General features: G+C 36.4%; 1 protein-coding gene across 1 annotated transcript; it reads right to left on the reverse strand.

Annotated features, from left to right (window-relative positions):
- Positions 1-5,778: 5,778 nt before the first annotated feature.
- LOC120193556 (SWI/SNF complex subunit SWI3A-like) lies at positions 5,779-15,428 on the reverse strand. The gene is made up of 8 exons (XM_039196043.1): positions 15,147-15,428; positions 8,778-8,907; positions 8,157-8,680; positions 7,244-7,734; positions 6,905-7,063; positions 6,741-6,790; positions 6,287-6,450; positions 5,779-6,176 (listed from the first exon to the last, which is right to left on the reverse strand). Exons 1-8 carry the CDS (start codon positions 15,426-15,428, stop codon positions 5,979-5,981), a joined length of 1,998 nt encoding a protein of 665 aa, XP_039051974.1. The 3' UTR covers positions 5,779-5,978.
- Between the last annotated feature and the right edge of the window lie 223 nt (positions 15,429-15,651).

Consider the following 15,651-nt stretch of genomic DNA (forward strand, 5'->3'; position numbering starts at 1 on the left):
TCTTAAAGTGGAAGATTGCATGGTACTACTGTTACCATTGTGGTGGATGTTGTTTGAGAGAACCAAGACTATGAAGTAAAAAACAAAGAAAATCAAAGAAATTACATAAAGTAAAAAGGTGGCATGTTAAAGACTCGTTTTAGGTATTTCAAAGTTATGGTGAAGCCTATCTCAAGAAGAAAGGAATCTCATATACGTATGTCTAACCAATCCTTCATTTTATGTATTTCGAATGAAGGTCAAATCTTATGGATGACGGAAGAAGAAGATTTCTCTTATTTTTCTGTCCTTATATTTTCTTTTTATTCATACTAACTAACAGGGGATCAAATCTCATGTTGTTGGCGAAAAAACTTAGTCTCTCCAATCTCTCTTCTTTTTTTCCTTGGTCGCATTAGCAAAACATTCTTATTTGACTCTAAACCCTAGAACGATGGGAGCTATCGACTAACTTCACTCCATCTTACCACCTATTCTATTGATTAAGTGGTTATAATGACCCAATCCTAGAATGATTTAGATGCATAAAATGGAATCGAAGAAGAAATTCCATCAGCTGACAACCCATTCTTTCTATCTCGATCTCCAATACCGAAACCAACCAAACGAGAGAGACCGATAAAGTAGCAGCGTTTCAATAGAGGTGGTGGGGTGGGGTAGCCATTGGGAAAGATAGTACGGGTATCCAAGACATGAAAATATTCAATTTAGAACAGTAGGGGTGGGGTACCCAATCGCTTTGGCTTTCGCCGTTGGTTCGGTGATTCCGCTATTGGCTGCTGCTTTTATAAGGTAGGATAAGGTGAGGATTGCGGTGGTGGTTTTGGTGGCTACCGTTGCTTTGGCGGTGTTTGGAGTGGTGGACGTTTTGGTTGGAAGAACTCCGGTGTTGAAATCTAGCGCCAAGCATTGTTTATTTCGCCAGTTTAGGAACCAAGAGCCATTACCCCAAGTTTCTTGTTTTTCCTGGGAAGTGCAAGTGGTTTCCCTGCACCTTACAAAAAGAAGAATTCGATGGCTGCAAGGAAGGTGAAAATAATAAAGTATCCTATGTTGAAAAGTCAAATAAATATAAATAAGAAAAGTTTGAGTTAATTTTTCCATGTCATGACGTGTTAAACATTTAAAGTTAGAATGATTAAAAATGTATAAAATTTAATGATTAAATTAAAAAAATTATAAAAAATTAAAAGTTTATTGAGTAAAATAAGAGAGAAAGTAAAATTTTGTTATTTAATTTATAATTTACCCTAAAAATAATATTAGAGTATGAACTAAAGAATCTCAATAATTAAAATAATAAAATTATTCTTTAATATTATTATTTAAGATTTCAAGTTCAAAGACGATTCAATGTATGAATATTTATTGCTAAAAGCTCTAAAGATGTCTAAATTCACCTTCGCATACATCCATTTAAAATTAATTCCCCAAATCTAAACCCAACACTCAAACTGATCCAATCTCAAAGACCCAAACTCAGAAATCTTAATCTTGTCCGGTCGCTACCTTACCCGACCTAAAAATTAATTTGATTAACTATATGTTTAGTATTCTAATCATCGCTTTTATTCTTTTTGATTATTTAACTATTTTCTTAAAAGTTAGATTTAATATTATGTTTTGATTTTATTTTTTCAACCTATTATTAAAAAATTAATAGTGATATTATTATATCATCATAAGATAATATCACGTTATCATTAAAAATAAATTAAAAAAATATCACGTAAGAAGGGGCATAAGCCTATTAAAGGCTGTGAATATCCTCGAAGCTAGTATAGTAAGTGTAAAAAATTGCCCCGTCAAAAAGAAGGTTGAAAGATCTGTTGATGACAATATGACCGAAATTATATACACAAACAATCATGATTAGCCTCAGCCAAATAAACAAGCAAAGGATGGTAGTGATGTGACGCTATACATAACGATTATCCTGTATGTTAATTCTAATAGACGATTTATAAGAAAAAATTCACCCAAAAATCAGAGAAAAAAGTCTCTAGAGTTTAATAAAATATTATAAAATCAAAACTATCCAAAATCAGTCTACAAGCCGAACTGTTATAGCAAAAAATCTTGTTTATCGGAATTTTATCAAAAATAGCAAAATCCCGAAAATAAGCAATCTGCAAAAAATCCGGCCGAAATCGAATTTAAAATGACTTTCTAATTGACAATCAAAATATTACCATAAATAGTAAAAAAATATCTAAATATAGTGATTCGGAGGGGAAAACGGCATAATTTGAAGTCGAAAAAAAGGCCACAGCGTGCGCGTCGAAAAGAGCTTTTCGGATTGGGGTCTTATACGCGATTCTGACACTCGTAACCAAAGTTATGGCCAAAAGACCCTAATGATGAACATATCACAATCAATTCCAGCCTTTGCGCTGATCTGTCAACTCATGGTATCTTAACGCCATCAATGTACAATCTGACAGTTCAACATCATCTGTCTCGGATCTCCTGCATCATGATGGAAATACAAATTCGCTGCCTATTTGGTTATGAGGGTGCAGCTTAAAATTTGAACGAGTGAAACTATGCCGTCTCATTCTATTCCGGGGGAAAATGGTGAAATTGAGGCTAAATGATAATTGAAGAGAACGAGTCGGTTGCCCAGAAATTAAACAATCTTTAATCTCTACAAAAGAGCAAAAAATCTGCACTCTCGTACACATTAGGAGCGTGTCAGCGACCTTTAATCCCCCACTTTAATTTTGATTAACATTAATTAAAACCAACTATTAAGAAATGCAATGCATCCATCATCATATATAATCTATCTATTATCTGGATGGTGCTTAATTTATTTCCACACGTCCAAGGCAGTATCCGATACTGCTCCGTCTCTTGCCGCCTGGTACGCTGTCCCCACATCGTGACCGTGTATAAAATTCTGTCCCCCTTTTGCCTTAGATTTCAACCAACAACAAACACAACAGTTCTCCAATTGTTTCCATCTTATTATAACTTCAAAGCATGAGTCGTTTCTGGACTTTGCTCACAAGCCTTCATTCATTAGATGGGTATATTTATTTTCACTCTTTTCGTCCTAATTAAACACCCATTTCTTGTTTTTTTTTTTATTTATGAATTGAAACTGTCATTGATGTTTGCAGGCCCGTGGTGATGTTGCTGTATCCATTGTAAGGGAAAAAGTTGGACTTTTTTTGGTGGGTTTTTATCATTTTACAAGTTTCTTTAGTTGATTTCTTCATTTTGTTGTTGTTGTTGTTGTTTGTGTATTAGATATGCATCAATTATGGCAATAGAACAGGGAAGACGATGAACAGTGGCTTGCTTATTGGATTTTATATTCATTGATGGTGTTTGAATCAGTCTTAGAGTGGTAACAGCCTAACAAAATTGATTAATATTATATTTCTATAATATTAATCGGTTAATATTATATAATTGGAAAATGTAGGATACCTATTTGGTACTGGGTGAAGCTATTGTTCATGGCATGGCTCGTTTCCACGGTTCAGGGGAGCCGCTTACAGATACGAAAGGTTTGCGAGGGAGCAGATGTTTAAATATGGGATTTTGAGAGGCCATATTCATGATGGAAAGGGCAAATAAAAATTTATGCAGTTCATCGTCCCAAAGAAAGTTTGTTAATAAAAATTTATCCGTTTAACCATTTCAATTCTCTAATTAAACAAAAATATTAAATTTATAATTGACATAAATATTTTATAAGTAATTGACTTATTTTAATGTAGCTAATTGATTTAAGCATTTTATATTTAATTGACTATAGCTATTGACTTGAATATTTTATAGTTAATTGATTTATTTTAATATAACTACAGCGGATGGGTCTCGTGCTCCTGAACCTGACGGGTTCAATTTGGATTTTTATAAAAATTTTTGGAGCAAGATCAAGGACGAAGTCATGGAGTTCTTGGATAATTTCTATCATCAAAAAACAATGGACTCATCTTTTAACCACTTATTCATCACCCTCATCCCCAAAGTTGCTGCTCCTTTGGACATTGAAGAATTCAGGCCAATAAGTCTACTGGGGAGCCTCTATAAAATCCTAGCCAGAGTTTTATCTAGAAGAATGGCAAATTGTATTAACCAAATGGTAGGGGAAACTCAGTTAGCATTCACATCGTGTAGACAAATCTCTGATTGTGAGCTAATTTCTAATGAGGTGATCGATTCCTTGAAAAGGAACAAAAGCGAAGCAATTATGTTTAAGGCTTAAAGTGGCGAAGCTGGATTCAATTATGTTTATCGTCTACGTCGATTTCTGTTCTTGTCAACGGGACCCCATCCGGATTTTTAAGCTTCGAAGGGGCCTTAGACAAGGCTACCCTATGTCCCCCTTCTTGTTCAATATAGTTAGAGAAGCTCTATCCCTACTCATTCGGAAAGAAGCTGGCTTTGGATTTATAAAAGGTGTGAAGGTGGGATCGGTAGGATTTGAGATCACGTATTTGCAGTTTGCCGATGATCTCGTTTATCGGGAAGCCATGTGGTTAACACATAATATACTGCGTATATTTGAGGTGGCTTCGGGACTGAAACTTAAAAAAAACCAAGTTGTATTGGCATTAACACGTGCAGCAATTTCCTTTCTACCTGGGCAGAGGCAATCAATTGTGGCATCGAATCTTTTCCCACTACCTACCTTGGCATGCCCTTGGGTTTTCGCTACAATTCTAAGAACCTTTGGAAACCGATCATCAACAAAGTACAATCCAGATTGGAGGGTTGGAAGGGGAAAATGTTGTCGTTTGGAGGTCGTCTGACTCTAGTGAAATCGAAACTTTCCAATTTGCCGGTGTACTTTATCTCCCTTTTCAAGTTACCAGACTCCATTGCAGGGAAATTGAACAAATTATTAGATAATTTCATCTGGAGTTTGGTAGACAGCATGGATTAGCTGGAAGAAAATCACAAAGCCTAAAGATTATGACGGTCTCGGCATCTTTGATGTCAATCTTAGAAACCGCTCTCTCCTCAATAAGTGGCTATGGAGATATGGAAGCGAACCATCAAGTCTGAGGAGAAAAGTCATGGATGCGAAGCTTGGGTGTGATCCGAAAAGTCTGGTTCCAAATCCTGCAATTTCTAATCGTCTTGGATATGGAGATGTATCACAACGTTTAAGCGACCCTGAAGATGGTTACACGAAAAACATTCAGCGCATCCTTGGAAGCGGAGAAAACACCGACTTCTGGTCCGACCATTGGGCAGGTTTGACTCCTCTCAAAATCGTATTCCCCCGCATGTTCGCTCTGGCGGTAAAAAAGTACTGTAAAGTATGTGATTTTGGTACCTATGTCAATGGAGATTGGAATTGGCATAATCAGCTTCGGAGGAGGCTTTTCGACTGGGAAATTGATTGCTGGAATGAGTTCACGAATACCATTGCATCAGCGACACGCAACGCTGCGCTAAAAGACCGCCTTATATGGCATGATAAATTGTAAGAATGTTTCTATTGTGATATGATAAATATGATTGATTCATAATTTCGATACGTTGAATTGTCTACTAAATCATTATATAATGGATTTTGATTCAAATAAAGTCACTTTTAAAAGAATCTTATCTTAATTTAAAATTTCATTGTATTGCAATAATATTACATACTATAATCTAGAAGATAATATAGAATGCCTGTTTTATTTATTATTTCTTAGAGTGATTGTAGAAACTAGTTCATGTTGATGTTTTAGCTTGTAATTGTAATATTATTATAAACAAAGAAAATACTGAAACAATGCAAATCTACTTTTATCTTCTACCACAACATTGAAACAATGAAGCTTTATCATGCAAATTTTACAAATGCTGATACTTAATTGCCCTTAATTCCTACTAACAACAATAAAGTAAAGAAATATAACTGCATTTATAGAGGTTTTAACTATAATAAACAAAAGTATCAACTGAAAATCCTAAACTCTGACGTTAATGGCATCCGTTGCATCACTACATTGACCTAAAACACGTTAACTCATGTTGCCGGTTTGTGATTGTACAGAACTGGGTTCCAACAATTTAGACGTACCGGTATTATACGTCGTTCGTAAAATATTAATCCGCTCTCCGAGGATGTGCTCTTTGAGTTCCTCGATTGCAGCATATTCCTTCTCCATTAGCAGCTCCGCATCATCGCAATGCTTGACTTTAGATTGCAACTTCTTTAACAATATTCAAGTAAATGCCAAATATTAGGCATGTGTTACGGACAAATTGAATGGCTTTACAATAAAACATTAACTGAACAATAGAAGTGGAATGGATAACTTCAACCCACTTGTGCTTCAATTATGATTGCGACTAAATGTTCAATCTCCCTCTCTTCCTGCAAAGCTAATAATTTGGCATGAGCAGCAGCTGCTCCGAGACCTGTTGCAACTGCCGCTCTAATTCGCAATGGTAAAGGTACATCACTATTCTTCAGAGGTATCTCTTGTGATTCTGCAAGAGTGTATTTTCGCAGAAATTCTAATGATGACTTGGAATGAAGAACTCCAATATAAGTATGCAAAAGATCAAAAGTAAAGAACAGATCGGAACCATGAAAATATTAAAGATGCGATGTCTATGTCCTCAGTGCTAAGAGACAACCCAAATGAAAACCCAAGATATAATCAAGGAAAAAGCTAGCAAGAAGCATTATGAATTATATCTACTTTTTATCCCATAATACGGTTCTTCAGCCGAACTGTCAAATGATGTTGTAGTACTGTATCCAAACATATATATACCTGATGGACTAGACCTCTCTTGTATCTCTGACTCTCTGATATCATGAGCTCTAAAACATATAAGAGAATGAACACGTCAAAACACCACAATGATGCAAAAGCTGACAGCAAATTTAGGTGCAAAGGGAACGAAAATAAGAATAACAATATTACTTTCACACAACCTTAAAGTAGGAGATAGGGGCCCATTAGTTAAATCAATCTGATCACCATAAAATATTTCCCTCGGACATAACATTTCATCGGAAAGCATTGCAACTGCAGCTTCAGCTGCTGCAGCAGTGATTTGAGGCTCAACCATGGTAGAGATGCGAGCAACCTGCAGGAAACATAATCAATTATGTATAATCAAAACCTTTAAAGAATGTTTGTATTTATACATGCAACAAATAAAATATACGAGAAAAGCATAAAGTCGGATAAAATGAAGACATGGTGTATTAGTAAAATAGCCTGGTAAAATTTTTTAAGGATAAGATGTGGAGTAAAGAGTCTTACCTGCTTCAATGAGAGAACTATCAGCATCTGAAATGGAAGCAGTGCATTTTTTCTTCGATGGAGGTTCTTGATTCTCAGGATCCCCATTCTTTTCATTCTCATTTGTGTAATCATACCCTTGATCCTCGTTTATAATTTTCTCTTGGTGCTCAGATGAAGTAACACAAACTGGTTTTATGCCAATCATGTTCGTACTTGTACTGCTGGAGTAGCCCCTTCCTTTGGCAGAATCAATCAAAGACTCACCAAAAGGCAGCTCAATGAGCTTTGTAATACAATCAAGTTTAGACTTGGTTTGAACATTCTGAGCAACAAGATCCCAATCATCCCAGTGTTTCATAACAGAATCCAAAAGAAGAAGAGTTTCCTCTTCAGTCCAGACAGCTCCATTGGTCGCACTCTTCTCACTGCAATCTTTCAAGTCGAAATCATCCTTAGATATACCCTCCCCATAATTTCCACTTTTGAAGCATTTAATGCAAACTATGAAATTATCCTGCAGATGCAATACATATGTCACTCACTCCGCACAAAAAATCAAGCTGACTACAAGGCTTCTGCTTTGTGCAGGTAATTACAACATCAAACATAGAGATAACACACACACACACACACACACACACATTGCCACCCAGCTAAACTAGATAGGGTGTTGCAAATCAAACATGAATTCGGTAAGAAATGTAACTAATAAAGCTTATAAAAGAGATCAAGTTTAGAACAAGAAACATATGGTTACACCTACAAAACCATTTACTAGGAGAACTCGAACCCTCATATCAAATGCTAAGCAGAAATTCTAAATAAGCAAACCATTGTTCTTTGGGATAATTCAGAGGAAAAAAAAAACAATCCCAAAAAAAAATTAAAGGCAAAACTATCTTTCAATTTTTTATTAGAAAACAAAAAAGGAATTACCTTTTTATATTCATAGTACTCAGAATCACAATTATCTCCACAATTACCACAATGTAACTTCTTCAAATCACCAAAAACATCAGAATACGAGGCCAGGGGAGGCAGCTTGGCTTCACTCTCTTCAACCCCATCACCACTGTTCTTCCCTTTAACAACCGGCGCCGAAAGTGGCCGCAAAGAATTGGGAGTGGCGACGACCCGGACTCCTTTTGGAACCCCGTTTTCGACCCGAACCCTATCATCGCTTTCCGAACCTTCGTGGGGTTTAAGAGGGGCGACGAAGTTTATCAAACCCCAGGTTTCCAAGAAGCGGAAGACCTTGTGGAGTAAAGTGACGTCGCCGATAAGGGATTTGCGGATTTCGGTGAAGGTAAGGCGGCGAGAAGGGTCTTCCCGGTATTTTTTGATAATGAAATCCCTGTACTCTTTGTAGATTTTGGGGGTTCTCGAGATCGAGCTTCCTTCGAAGAATTCTTTCAATGCTTGCCTCTCTGTTTTGTGAATATCGTTCCAAGCAAACCAACCTATACGAAGAAGAAAGAGAAGAAAGAAAATGAGATTGTTTTGTTAGGGTTTTGGGGAAGGGGAATTAATGAATTAAGTAATTAACAAGGGACTTACTGGAGTAGCTTGGTATGGTGTAGAGGTCGAGCTCTGGTTCTTCGGGTCTAGTTGAATCCGGGTTCGGGTCATGTCGAGGCTTGTTCTCCATTCCCGGATCCTTGGTGAGTTTTGGAATTCGGATTTTGCTCTGTTATTGACTTTAGTGTGGAGTGAGAATGGGCTTTTCTATTGCAACAGGAGGATGTTTCATTTAAGTCACCGACCAATCATAACCTCCCTTGTGCTGTGCTGTGCGCCTATGTACGTTCTGGATATTTGTGTGAAAAACAAAGAAATTCGAGTGAGTGTTCAATTGAGTTTAGTAAAAAAAGATTTTGAATTAGTTGAGTTGATGAATCTTATTTTATAATTTAAATTTTGTTTGTAATTTTTTTGAGTCGAATTTTTTGGAGTTTTAATAAAATTTAATTTTAAATATTTATAATATTACGATACTAAAAAATTAGATGACCCTATTCTCATATGTAATGGGGTGAGGGGGAGGTAGTAGGCTGCCCCAACGCCAGGTTGAGAGCAGCTTCCGTGGAAAACCTTAAGCAGTTAGAATTATGAATTGTCCACCGTGGGACTCGATCCCATGACCACAAGATTAAGAACCTTGCGCTCTACCAACTGAGTTGGACGGACAATTCTAATATTACGATACTAGTTGCTTCTAATTTAAACAGTTTTATATAATGATATAAAATACATATATGTTTTCACAATTTTTACATATGTGATATACATATATCATATAGAATTGAGAGATTCGATTTAAACTTGAAAATCAATCTTCTAATTATTAAATTTTTCGAGTTATTCGAATTTTATTTTTGTCACGACCGTCTTTCGGGTGGACCCGGAATTGAGCTTCGACTTGAAATGAGTGGATTAGAGTCGCCACCTATCACTTTAAAAAAACATTTAGGTGGATCGGACACAATCTTACCTGGCCTGCGTTTTACCAGAAATATATCGGGTTCGGGAGTCAGTTACGGTCAAGGAAGGATTAGCACCCTTGAACCGCTCTTTAGATACCAATTAATTTGTCGGTTGTCTTAATTGCGAAAATTTAAAATTAAAATTAAAATTAAAAAAATCAATTCGAATTAATTATCTTTTATTGATTGAAAATATCCATAAAAAGTAAAAAAATGTTAGATAAGAAATAAATGTTAAATAAATGAAAAAGAAAAAGAATAATAGTAAAATAGAAGTAAAAAAGTAAAAAAAAATAAACAAAATACTAAATAAATCATAAGGTAAAAAATGTTAAATTCTAAAAGTACTAAAGTAGGAAAAAAATAAAATAGGAAATAAGTTAAAGGATCAAATAATAGTTATAACGAAACAAGGTCATGACTATAATCAAACATTTGCAAATATTAAAATTCGAATAGAAAATAAATAAAATGATGTAATACATAACATAAGGGATTAAAACACAAACCGAAAAACATATATGTCCAAAATAAAATAGCACGAAATTTCCTTAATGGGTCACGTACAAAGTTACAAAGGAGTAGGGGCTCTAAATGATATTATCCCCTAATCGAAATTACCAAACCACTCCCATTGAAACTACGTCGTTTCTTGGGGACTATATAAAGCCCAAAACCAAGGCAAAATTCATACAAAACCTCATTTGCCTCATTACCTCAATACTAGAAGAGAAAGAGAGAGATGAACTCTCTCAAAGGCTTCAACCAAGCCCAGAATCCGGTGAAACTCCACCGCTTCGGCCGCCGTTGACCGGCGGTGACTGCCGTCCGCCGACGCCGGAGAAGAGAAAAGGTGTCACCTTTCGACGCGTTTTTCACCCCTGGATACAAATCCGGACTTCGTTTTACCTGGAAACGCCTCAAAGTCCGTAGATCTACAAAGTAACCTTTCGTATTTCTTTGTTTTTTTCGCTTCTGTTCGAAGGCTTCAGGTTTCCCGAATGCTTCCTTGTTATTGGTTTTGTGTTTTTCTGTTGGTATTTGTGATATATTATGTTTGCTTGGTTGTTGGCTCCGATCTTGGTTTCGACGTTGTGGGTTGCTTTGGTTCTCGTTGTACTCAATGTTTTCTGTGTTCCCGACTGTCGTTGTTTTGTGATGGCTCAATTTGTTGGTCGATTGTTGTTCGATGTAGATACCTGGTGTGGTATTTATATAGCCCCGGTGAGAGTTGTTTTTGGCTATTTTAGGGTCGATCTCGGATATTTCGGGGGTGTTCTATAGTGGACTGTTACAGACTATTATGATCCCTCGTTCTACGCTGGTCATTTCGCCAGTCGCTCCCTGTTTAACCGACCATTTGTGCGTGAATTCCACGTTTTTTCCATGCGGCGTCACTGCCTAATGTGAAAACCCTAATGGAATTTGGGTTGGGTTAGGCCCACCTAACCGAGTATGCTAGGTCAGGCTTTCCCTGTTGGGTTTCTTTTATTTGGACCTATAAAAAACAAAAAACAAAATAAAATTAATAAAATAAAAATAAATAATGATAATAATAATATTATATATATATATATATATATATAAATATTTTCAAAAACTATATAATATATATTTTCAAAAATCATTTTGTGAAAATTATATATTATATTTTTTCAAAAACATTTTCAAATATTATACTATATTTAAACAAAACAAATTCGGATGAAAATGAGTGTCTACAACTGCCTCTCTTTGTCCTTTTTGGTGGAACGAAAAATAGAACAAAGACAAAAGGACACAAAATTTCGTTCGGTGGAGTTGAAAATTGACTCTGATATTTCAATTAAGAATAACTCCCTGTCGGATTGAGTTGCGGATGACTCCTCTGTCGTGAAGCCGAGTCCATCTTAAAATGATATGGAATTGAAGTCGTAGTTCGTGATTTGAATCAGGATGTGGTTTCTCGTTGCCAAATTATAGTCAACTTCGGTCTTCTTCTCAGTTTAAAGACCTTGGTTTAAACATTCGACTGGTAAATAGTTCTTGACTCCATCATGTGGTTGATAGTCCTTTGAGCTGAACGAAATCGAGCTAAAAAAGTCTCCGTTGACAGATAGTTTTTCTCGACTTAAGCTATGCTGTGAATTTGACATGCCCTTGAGCTGAATGTAATCGAACTCGAAGGTATTTGTTGACAGATAGCCCTTCTCACCTTGAGCTATGCTGTAAATTTGATATGCCTGTGAGGTGAGTGTAATCGAACTCGAAGGTCTGTTGTTGGCAGATATCCCTTCTCGCCTCGAGCTATGCTGCAAATGATGTGCATTTGAGCTGAGCGAAATCGCATATAAGCCCTTCTCGTCTTGAGCTATGCTGCAAATAATGTGCCTTTGAGCTGAGTGTAATCGAACTCGAAGGTTTTTTGTTGGCATATAGCTCTTCTCTTCTTGAGCTATGCTTCAAATGATGTGCCTTTGAGCTGAGTGTAATCAAACTCGAAGGTCTTTTGTTGGCAGATAGCTCTTCTAGCCTTGAGCTATGTTGTAAATGATGTGCCTTTGAGCTGAGTGTAATCAAACTTTAAGGTCTTTTGTTGGCAGATTGCCCTTCTCGCCTTAAGCTATACTGCAAATGATACGCCTTTGAGTTGAGTGTAATCGAACTCAAAGGTCTTTTGTTGGCAGATAACCCTTCTCGCCTTGAGCCATGCTGCAAATGATGCGCATTTGAGCTTAGTGTAATCGAACTCGAAGGTCTTGGTTGACAGATAACCTTGTCGCATTGAGTTATACTGTAAATGATGTGCCTTTGAGCTGAGTGTAATCAAACTCGAAGGTTTTGTGTTGGCAGATAGCCCTTCTCGCCTTGAGCTTTGTTGCAAATAATGCGCCTTTGAGCTGAGTGTAATTGAACTTGAAGGTCTTTTGTTGGAAGATATCCCTTCTCACCTTGAGCTATGCTGCAAATAATGCGCCTTTGAGCTGAGTGTAATCGAACTCAAAAGTCTTGGTTGACATATAACCCTTATCGCCTTGAGTTATGCTGTAAATAATGTGCCTTTGAACTGAGTGTAATCGAACTCGAAGGTCTTTTATTGGCAGATAGCCCTTCTCGCCTTGAGCTATGCTGTAAATGATGCGCCTTTGAGCTTAGTGTAATTGAACTCGAAGGTCTTGGTTGATAGATAACCCTTCTCGCCCTGAGTTATGCTGTAAATGATGTGCCTTTGAGTTGAGTGTAATCGAACTCGAAGGTCATTTTTTGGTAGAAAACCCTTCTCGCCTTGAGTTATGCTACAAAGATGCACCTTTGAGCTGAGTGTAATCAAACTCGAAGGTCTTGGTTGACAGATAACCCTTCTCGCCCTGAGTTATGTTATAAATGATGTGCCTTTAAGCTGACTGTAATCGAACTCGAAGGTCTTTTGTTTGCAGATAGCCATTCTCACCTTGAGCTATGCTGCAAATGATGCACCTTTGAGCTGAGTGTAATCGAACTCGAAGGTCTTTTGTTGACAGATGCTTTTGAATTGAGTATATTTTGTCTTGGTGTTGAAACTTGACTCTAAAAGGTGCAAAAAATTATGTATGCTAAAAAGAATGATAAATGTGATGCTCTTAAGTATGCCTAAGATGCATGCACCATGAATTAGTTTTGTTTTATCTTCTGGATGGAGCCTCATTTTGTATGTCAATCTCGTACTCGGAATCGACCATGCCCCATTTTCTTCTCGGGTTGCAGCCTTTCACATTTTGAGACTGTCATGTTCGAAAATGTTTTTCTCATTTCTCTTATTTTAGGGGGAAAAAGGATATAAGAATTCTGTAAAACATTGCTCCTTAATTCAGGCTTGCAATTGAATCAAATCATAAGCATGCTTTCAAAGAATATCAAAAGAATCAATAGCTCTTTAATGCTTTCAGAGTTATAGCTCCATGACAAATATTCAAATAAATGAATTGACTTTAGGTTGGCCTCCTATTTTCTAAGGTTTCAGCCATAAAAAAATGCATTGCAACGTGCCTTTTTCTTGGCTTGAAATTTTTATTGGATGCGTACAAAATGATGCAACTAGCATGATCAATTACTAGACCTTCTATTTCAGTCCTCTGAAATCTTCCATTTGTTCAAGCTTTTTAGGCTTCTCTAACAAAGACGGTGCAGAAATATCAGTGTAAAAATGAAATTCCGGAGTGCTCGTGTGAAGTTGACTATAATAGGTGTTCCTTAACTCCCTTAGTCCATCTTTACCGAAACTCCTTATTTAATTTGTCATTGTATAGCTAGCTGGATCCATAAAGCCGGGGCATTTAACCAATTGCTCTATAGAGACAGCTCAATATCATTGTATAGATATTATAATCACCTTTATCAGGCTAGCTGAATATTATCCATAAAGTCAGGGAATTTAACCAATTGCTCTAGAGGGACAACTCAAGTTTTATTGTATATTATAATCACCTTTATCATGTTAACTGAATCTTATCCATAAAGCAGGGGCGTTTAACCAATTGCTTTAGTGGGACAACTAAACCTTTATTGTATATATGCATAATATTATAATATGGATATACAAATCCAATTTCTTAAGTTTGACAAGAAGAACCTATTATAGTCTAAGTGTTGTTAAAAGTCAAGGAATCTCATCTTTTGAGTTTAATTTCCCAACAACTGACCTAAACTAGATTCACATACTCGACTATTCCATCTGTGAAGATCATTATCATCACTGAACGTCCTCAAAAAAAGTATAGTAATGTCATATACAAAAGATTCCCCATGTTGTGTGCTCCTATGCATACCAAATATCAAGCCTCTTGTTTATCGATTTTTGCAAGAAAAGGGCATATTGTTCGAGCGTATCTTCTGGGTAAGGTCAAAGTCCTTTGTTTTATCAGCTTTTAATCATGTTACTTTGTCAAAGATCTGTAACTCTGAATCATTTACGGAGTTTTTTAATTCAGCTGATATTCAAAGAATTTCAAGTTGTAAATTTGATTTAATGCTCAGCATAAATTCATTAAAATATTCTCATAAAAAGAGATATGTCAAATTTCAAAAGCAAGTTACAAGAAGAAATATGAGAAAGTTTAAAAAACAAGTCCAAACAAGATGCTGCAAAATAGAATAAATCCTCATTATGATGCCCTACTATTTCTAGAATGTCGAGGATTAGGGCCTTCATCTGTATTTACTCCCCATCTTTCAACTGTTTCACTTGTCGGGCTCTTTTTGATGTACCCTCAGACGCACAAATTTCTGCTTTGGGAGTGTCCTTGCTTTCATCGTAAAATTCTAGCTCTTTTCTGTCCATCATTAGCTGGACAAAGGCTCTAAATTTGACACATTCTTATACATCATGTCCATCTTCATTGTGATAACAATAATGACTGCCACCTTTGGAATCTGATGTGCTATGATGTGGTGCAAGAAATCCCGCATTTATCATTTGCCTCCATACCCAAGCAAGAAGTGAATTCACTTCGGAGACTATGGTTTTGGCCTTTTTACCCATCTTCTTGGTGATTGCATTTTCCTCATTCTCTTGATGATTAGATAGAGGGTTCTGTATGATGTTGGGTGATTCTGAATTGTTGAAATAAATCCAACTCCTGTTGCGCATTCTTTGGATAATCCTCTTAAAGGTGATACAATTTTCAATAGCATGTCCTGAAACACCTCCATGATATTCACAGTGAGCATTTTTTTCATACCACCTGGGGTATGGGGGCTTTAGAGGCATCTTCGGATATGGTGACACCACATGTGTGTCAAAAAACTGTTGGTAAAGCTCCTTATACGTCATGGGAATGAGATCGAAATGTTGGTTTTTCCTTTTCTCTCCTTGGTTCTCTCGAATCTTGCCTAGAAGATGGTACAGCTGCAATTGGTTTTGAAATGCTGATGATCTCTCCTTTTTTATTCTTCAGGGGAGGTTTTCTACTCGACCTACCTCCTTGTTTAAT

This window comes from Hibiscus syriacus, unplaced genomic scaffold (assembly GCF_006381635.1).
Source record: "Hibiscus syriacus cultivar Baekdansim isolate YM2019G1 unplaced genomic scaffold, ASM638163v2 tig00116996_pilon, whole genome shotgun sequence".
NCBI lineage: Eukaryota > Viridiplantae > Streptophyta > Magnoliopsida > Malvales > Malvaceae > Hibiscus > Hibiscus syriacus.

Excerpts from the sequence above, each read along its gene's own strand:
- LOC120193556 (XM_039196043.1), bottom strand. The coding sequence starts at position 15,428 with ATGCCTCTAAAGCCCCCATACCCCAGGTGGTATGAAAAAAATGCTCAC. Across the intron at positions 7,064-7,243 it reads GCTGATAGTTCTCTCATTGA|GCAGGTTGCTCGCATCTCTA; the intron begins AGCAGGTAAGAC and ends ATTATGTTTCCT. Across the intron at positions 6,177-6,286 it reads CAATCATAATTGAAGCACAA|TTAAAGAAGTTGCAATCTAA; the intron begins GTGGGTTGAAGT and ends ACTTGAATATTG.